General features: G+C 45.1%; 1 protein-coding gene across 1 annotated transcript; it reads left to right on the top strand.

The window, feature by feature from the left end:
* The first annotated feature begins 3,047 nt into the window (after positions 1-3,047).
* Positions 3,048-8,152, top strand: LOC116888867 (protein BTG1-like). The gene is made up of 5 exons (XM_032890129.1): positions 3,048-3,095; positions 4,367-4,495; positions 4,892-4,987; positions 6,282-6,612; positions 7,350-8,152. Exon 5 carries the CDS (start codon positions 7,355-7,357, stop codon positions 7,838-7,840), a length of 486 nt encoding a protein of 161 aa, XP_032746020.1. The 5' UTR covers positions 3,048-3,095; positions 4,367-4,495; positions 4,892-4,987; positions 6,282-6,612; positions 7,350-7,354; the 3' UTR covers positions 7,841-8,152.

The following is an 8,152-nucleotide window of genomic DNA, read 5'->3' on the forward strand; positions in this document are numbered from 1 at the left end:
ACACCGTGTGAAAATGAATTTCTGTATAAAAAGGTAAAAAATTAAAAGCGAAAATTGGTACAGCGATACCTTTTTTTCCATCCTGACCCAAGGACTTGTGATGTCATGTACAAACAATTAGATACTAACTACTAGTGATCAATCCAAAGTGGGGCCAGTCTCAGGAAGAAAAAGGGGGACTAGGAAATTTATCACATAAGATAGTGTGGTGCCCACATCCTACCTCCCCTGGAAGAAACAACCTTATTCATTCTCAGAGCCCCCACCCCATTCTATTCCTCTTCCTGTCCCTACTCCACATCTTTCTCTTTCTACCCACATTTCTCAGAAACTGTCTTCTGTAATTTTCTTTTCTCTGGCATATATGTTTTATAAAAATACTTAATTCTCCAATGTAAGGGCTAAACATATCCAGGGCAAAAACGGACAGAACGCTTTAGAACAAAGTGTTTCTAAGGGTGATAAAGAACTTATGTCCATGCTGAATATAAAAAAAAAACCCTTTACTCCCTAATTACAATATCTTATCATAGCCTGTTGAGAACAAGGGCATTCCTAACAATGGTCTCCTTCAAATGTTTTTAAAAAATCAAAAAAACACCTACTTTGTTCCAAAGAGCTATCAGGATTCCTGAGAAAAACAACCTCACAAAATAGATGTATTGTTGGCTTAATACACTGATGATAAAAATTTGCTTTATGGGTGCCTACTTTAATTAGAAGACAAGGAGAAAGGGATGTAAGGATGAAAAGATTTATATATGAAGATGTTAGGGATGGAAAGGAGACTGAGAAAAGGTTTGTGTGGGTCTGAGTAAGTTATTGAAGGTATGTACATGATACTTAGCTAGGATTTGTATGTCTTCAACATTGAAGAGTGACCTCTGTGTACATCAAGAATTCTTATAATTTATTAGCATAAATCCTAAAGCTTTAAGCAATTAAATTATTACAGCTACTGGGTAAAAAATGTTAATGTTTGCATTGATACCTCTTCAGATTTATTTATGCTGTTCACAGAAAAGGGAAGATGATCTCCAAACTAAGTTTTAGATAAATATGCAGGGCCATTGTCTGTTTTAATTTGTTTTTGTTTGTTATCTCCCATTACCAACTCCAGGAAATTCTAGTTTCTGAGATCATTCGGAAGAATAAACCTTAATTGAACAAGCTCATTTATGACTCAAAAAAAAAAACCCAAATATATAAACACACCCAGGGGATAAAGTATTAACTTATTAAGGAGCAGCCTGAAAAATAAACTTATACTTTAATCCCCACTGACACCTACAGAAACACAGCAAAATTATGAAAGATGATGAGGGACCAGAAGCTTTACAAGTATGCTTTGTCCTGTAGGCTTTCTCTGGATCCCAACAGGACCGACTCTGATTTAAACCACATGGAGACCACATGGTATTCTTGCCTCATTTAGCAAACTTCCTCTCATGATCTGTGACTCTATCTCCTGACTCTTATGTGGATCATAGTTTGCATGACTCAACTAAACGTCACAGGTTTAAACAGGAATCCAAGTTTTATTGTATTTAAAATATCACTATGAAATTACGACAATAAACCCATACAGGTGGGAAAATGCTCAAGAGGTTGGTTACATGCTCTTGAAACTGCACACATGTGGTTTGGGGAAATCAGGAAGGCTTCCTCATCAAGATTCACTGCTTGTGTGTCAGTCTTTTCCTGTCCTTGGGGATGCAAAAATATCCCTGATCTATAGAGTCACGACTGTAGGGGAGGAGCTTTCTTTACAATGAGATGGTTCTACAGCTTTATGCACAACTTCAAATGCTCAAAGAGCAATACCCCTGCACCAACCCACCCTGGACCATCAAGTCACTGCAGGACTGGGCACACCCTCCACCACCGTAGCCAGATAAGGATGCCCAACCAGGGCAATAGGATCCACAGACAGGCAACAGGTTCAGTGTCAGCCTCACCTCCCCCTCCCTGCTCCAGTTGTTTGGGGACCCACATGAAGACAAAGCTTCATATCTGATACATATGTGGTGGTGGAGACTCAGGTGCTCCCCATGCTAACTCTATGGTTGGTGGTTCAGTCTCTGGGAGCCCACAATGGTCCAGGTTAGTCCACTCTGCTAGTCTTACTGTGGAAACCCCATCCTCCTTGGGTCTCCCAATCCTTCCCCCAACTCTTCCACAAGACTCATGAACTCCATTTAATGCTTGACTGTGGGTCCCTGTGTCTGTTTCCATTGGCTGCTGGGTGAAGCCTTTCAGGGACCAGTCAAGCTAGGCTCCTGCTGGTCAATTAGTTTGCAGGACTAAATTCTACTTTTTGTTTTTGACGGGACAGCCATTCAGTTCATCTGACTCTTCCTTGCAGTGATCTGTCACCTTTAAAGAAAGATGCTGACTAATGCTGCTCTATCATGCCTTGACCTGTGACACTGACTGATGTTGCTTTATTGTGCCTTGACTTGCACTTCACCAGTGGTCACCTGTGTAAACATGTTTCTTGAGATCTATGACAATACTTTTTACAGAAAAAAGAAATTCCCTCTTGACTTTGAAACAAAGTTAATAATGTGCTCTGAAGAGATCTTTGACTTAAAGGCCAGGCCCACTCTACAGAGTGAGTTACAGGACAGACAGGGCTACACAGAGAAACCTTGTCTCAAAAATCCCCCAAACAAAATAAACAACAACAACATAACAGATCTTCAGTACATAGCTTGATAATATCTGTGTCCTATTCTGGGTCAGTAAATTAAATCGTCCCTTGAAAAACTATCCTAGAAGCTTTATTCCTCATTTCTTGCCATGCATTCTTCAATACAAAATTGACAGAAAAATTGACAAGTGACAATTCTAAAACTATCTTCCAGTCACATGGCTGGTTTGGGTGAAGCATCACGGCACTCCTCAGCATCATCCCATCCCCCAGCCTTATTGGTTACACAGCCCCCTCCCCTCCCCCACCATGTCAGAATAGCAGTGATCTCACAATAGGAGGTGGTCTGACTGCCAGCACAGTCTGGAGACTAACTCAGAACCCCACCCATCCTCAACCATTACCACACTCACGTCAAGCAGGCTGGCACCAGCCCAGACTGGTAAGTAACCAACCATCTGTTCTAAAATCTCCAGGTCTAGCTTGTGTTACACAGTTGGTACACCAGCCTACGATGGTGAATTCCTAGGAATTCTCTCAGCCAGAGCCATTCTCATACTCTGTGGCCTACTGGGGTGATTCAGAGTAGACACCATCTCAGTATAGTAAGAGACCAAGATCTTATCCCGGGGTGTCCTCATAATATTCCCTGGCCTAGCTTGGGTTGAATATCCCGTATCCCAACATAACCTAGTGTAGAATCAAGACCCCATCTTACTGAATCATGCTGACACTCAGATTTCAGTTTGGGTCAAGCAGTTCACTGATCAGCCAAGTCTGATTAGTTACCTAGACTCCTGTCTATCAGAGTAGCTCAGGTTATTAAGTGATGTTATGATCCTAGGAAACCAGTCTACCAGGCCAGCATTGTGAATACCCAATATCCCCAGGCCTCCCTTGGGCCATAGAGACTGAGCAACAGCCCAATTCAGTGAGTGGTGAAGACTCCCCAACCATAAACATCCAGAGACTCACTAACCTATTTCAGGTTAAACAGCTCTCCAACTAAATTGATGAGTTATCCCAAACTGTGAATTCCTCTGCCATCTTCAGAGTCTCTGGCCCTGTTGGTATCAAGCAGCCTGGGCACTAGGCCAGACCAGTGAGTAATCAAGTCACTGCTCTCCTATACAATACTCACACTCTCAGACCTAGTCTGGGTCACCTTGTTACTCAGCACCCCAGTTTTCTAGTACCTTAGAACCTTGCCAATCTGTACCATTACTGCGCTCTCAGACTCAGCTGGGGGACACAAGGCATGGCTAGCAGTTAAGAATGGTTCATGATCATGACCTTCTCCACACCATACTCACACTACTGAGCTAGCCGGGGCAGAAAAGATTATATACCACCCCAGTTTGAGAGAGAACAAAATCCTATGTGACTGGAGTGGTACTAACCCTCAAAGGTATAGATGGTGGAACACAGTCTGCACTCTATCTAAGCCTGGTGAAAGATCTGGGCACTCTGTGGACATGTCCACAAACCCACATCCCCCTTGGTGAGGGATTTAGACCCCATACTCTGGTATCACTCTCACACACCCAGGCATGGTCCCACTCCAGCAGCTCCCAGGCAAGTCAAGATTCCTTTGTGACGCGGACAGCTGCTCAGATTTAAGGAGTGATCTCACAATATCAGGAAGATTGTGGACAAGCCCAAGCAGGTAAATGATCTTGATCCTATTTTCTCCTTCCGTTACCACCCTTCCAGGTCTAGCTTGAGTCAAAAATCCTGCAAACAAGCTCGGCCTGTAAGGGAACCATATTTTTGTTCTCCTGTGTCATCCCCACAATCAGTGGATGACTTGTGGACAGGCTGCATGTTACTAAGCCTACTTTGGTAAGTGATCAAGTTCTGGATGCTCCTCACCCCCGACAGACTGACACTCCCCAACCCTGACAGACAGACACTCACACATACATACATACATACATACATACATACATACATACATACATACATACATTCACACATATGCACATGTGGGCACAGAGCATCGACACACACACACACACACACACACACACACACACACACACACACACACACCACACCCCCACACACACACAGAGAGAGAGAGAAGAGAGAGAGAGAGGAGGGAGGAGGAGAGGATTCTAACAGTTCCAAGAGTTCTTGGGGGTCAAGAAATATAGAGACTAAAGGAAACAAAGAGTATCCTAGTAATCAAGACTCTTCCTCTCATGTACCCTCTTAACATGCACTTGGACTACACAGCCTGGAGAAGAGATCAACCCAGTGATAGAACAAAATTCACCATCAACCAGCCACCTCAGAGTTCTGGTGAAGTAGATCACAGACCAGCACATTTTGGTGAGTGTCCCAGACCACTGTCCTCCATGTAAGCCCCATATTCTCAGCCCAGACTGCTAAGTGGCCAAGATCAAGCTCTACCATTACACTCTCCATCCATAAGGCCCTGTAATTGTCACCAAGCCTGGTGAGTTCCTACAAATCTCACATGCCTAGCCATCCCATCCAATGTAAAACATGGAGGCAATTGGAGTCAATTACATTGCATGTCAGAGTAGCCTTGTGAGAGCTCAAGATCCTGTCCTCCTGGTATGGTGCTAATATACACTAATAGCTTAAGCAGCAATGTCTGTACTCTAGCTGGCCTGGTAAATGACCCAGAACACCCTCACATTCCCAGGCCTAGAATGGCTGCAGCAGCCTGGGCACTACCTAGATGAGGAGAAAGACCCTGCCCTCATGCCCCATTCTCACACTCCTTGCCCTAGCTTGCAGGCCTGCCAAGACTTATTAGTGAACGAGAATGTTTCCTGATGCTAGACCACAGACTACAGTGTGGTCTCACAATTCGAGGCATCCTGTGTGCCAGCCCAGACTAGTAAGTGACAGACATACGATCACTCTACCGGGGCTAGTTTAGGTCACATAGCCTGCACACAAGCCACCTCGTTTTGGCCTAGAACTTTGTCCTTCCTTGTCATCCCCATGTATTCAGAGCTGTATAGGACTATGCCACCTACCCACCAGTATACTCGGGTGAGTGCTCAAGCAGATTCTCCCTCACTCAGGAGCCTAACGACCAAAGACTTGTTTAGAACAAACAGTATGTGCAATGTTCTAAAGTGATTAGGACCCTTTTATTCCACCCAATCTCACACTTCCAGGCCTAGCTGAATCAAGCACCTTGCTTATCAGTACATCCTAATAAAAGCCCACTAAATACACTTGCCTTCATCCTTCCCACAGACCTAACTTTGGCGTTTTAGCCTGAGCAACAGTAGAAGCTGGTCACTGTTCAAGACACTCCCCCTTGTGCCTTCCTCATAGGCCAGAACTGCTTGGTGCATAACTCAGACACTTGCCCTCTTGAGCCATCTTCAGAGTTTCAGACCTAGTCGGGGTCAAGCAGCCCAGGTACTAGGCAGACTAGAGGAATGTCAAGACAGTGCCATCCTCTCCCATATCCCAGTCCTGGCATTTCAGTCAGTGTGCCTCAGTTTCATGACTGATCCAGGACCCTACCCAACACACCATTCCAAGTTCCCAGGCTCAGAGAGTTTCAAGCAGCCGGGGCATTATGCTGGACTGGTAAGATCCGTCTAGCTGAAGCCAACTATACTGTGTACTATTCCAGCCTGGGGAGAGCTTAAGATTCTTTCTGCTACTGCCTGTGCACCATTCCAACTAGTAAGATTTCAAGGTCCTGCTGCTGGCTGAGCACCCAATCATCCCAGCCTGGCAAGAGCCCAAGGTCCTTTCCACTGCTCGTTGTGTACCATCCCAGCCTCGCGAGAGTTCAAGGTCCTTTCTACCACTGGCGTACCAATACTCCCAAAAGCCTAGTTTCAGTCACACAGCCTGTGTGCAAGCCAACCTCGTAAGTGACCGAGACCTTACACTCTTGTGCCACCGGACCTGTCTCTGGCCCAGCTGAAGTCAATAAACCTGCACGCCAACAACAATTGGTAAGTAATCAAGACCCTGCTCTCTTACATTCAAACCTCCCAGACATAGCTTGGATCACGATTGTCCATCAATCTTGACCTATTAAGAACCCCCAGACCTAGCTTAGGATATGCCCTGCTGTGCCAACCACACAGGGCCAGCATAAGCTGGGGCCAAGCTGCCTGCTTAGTGGCCCATACTGGTGTATGATCGATGCTACCATCTCCGCACCATTGAACCAAACTAATGATCACATTACAGGTTGGGACAGAATAGCCTGGGAATAAGACCAGCCTCATAGTCAGGAATCAAAGTGATCTACTTATCCCCGTCTCTATCCCCATCCCCACCCCCATCCCCATACTGTCTGTCCGCAATCTTAGTGACCGTGTTCCATTTCCCTGCACTCAAAAGGCCAAGCTATGTACTCGGTGTGTTTTTCTGTGTGCTCAATGCAAGTAATTTTGTCTTTTGGAACTGGAACTATAACTCAGAAGCTACTGAGCTGGTGGGAGGGTGGTTGAGGACGGCAAAATGATGTGACCAGTCTAGCTATCTCCTCCCAACTCTTCTCTCCACAGTAACTTTTTCCTCTAAAAGAAAAGTTTGAAAAAGACCCCTAGAGCAAATAGCTGCCTCACACACTTACTTTCTCTAGAGCACCCGGTCCTGGTAGCTAGGGTGGCCATTGTGCCTTCAGGGACACATTACTGACCTATCTGCCACCCCCCCACATCTCCCTTTTTAATCATTGCAGCCACCATGATTGGCGAGATCTGTGTTGCAGCAACCTTCATCTCCAAGTTCCTGTGCACCAGGGGCCTCAGGAATGAGCAGCAGCTACAGATCTTCAGCCAGAGCCTGCAGGAGCTACTGGTAGAGCACTACAAACATCACTGGTTCCCAGAGAAGCCCTGCAAGGGTTCAGGTTACAGGTGTATTCGTATTAACCATAAGATGGATCCTCTGGTCGGCCAGGCAGCCCAGCAGATTGGACTAAGCAGCCGAGAGCTGTTCAGGCTTCTCCCAAGTGAACTCACACTGTGGGTTGACCCCTACGAAGTGTCCTACAGGATTGGAGAGGATGGCTCCATCTGTGTGCTGTATGAAGCCTCACCAGCGGGAGGTAGCTCTCAAAACAGCACCAACGCTCAAACAGTAGATAGCAGAAGCAGCTGTAAGGAGGAACCTCTTTTGGGCAGAACAAGCCCTTCTAAAAACTACAATATGATGACTGTATCAGGTTAAGATACAGTCTACGGATGGATCATCTTATAATGGACGGATAAATTTGATTTTTGCTTTGGGTGGGCTCCTCTTGGGGATGGATTATTGAATTTAAACCATGTCACAGCTGTGAAGATCTGGAATGAGATCGTGTTGATATTTTGTAAGTGACACGGCTATAGTTTGAATAGTATCTTTCAGTGATGTAATAGTCTGTGAGTTCAAGCAAGCATTCACTTTATTTTTAGGGAGTGAAGTCATAGGTTGGTTTTAGTTTATCCCAATCCTTGTTACATCAGTCCCTTTAAGAAAAAATTAATTTCATTTTATATT

This window comes from Rattus rattus, chromosome X (assembly GCF_011064425.1).
Source record: "Rattus rattus isolate New Zealand chromosome X, Rrattus_CSIRO_v1, whole genome shotgun sequence".
Lineage (NCBI taxonomy): Eukaryota > Metazoa > Chordata > Mammalia > Rodentia > Muridae > Rattus > Rattus rattus.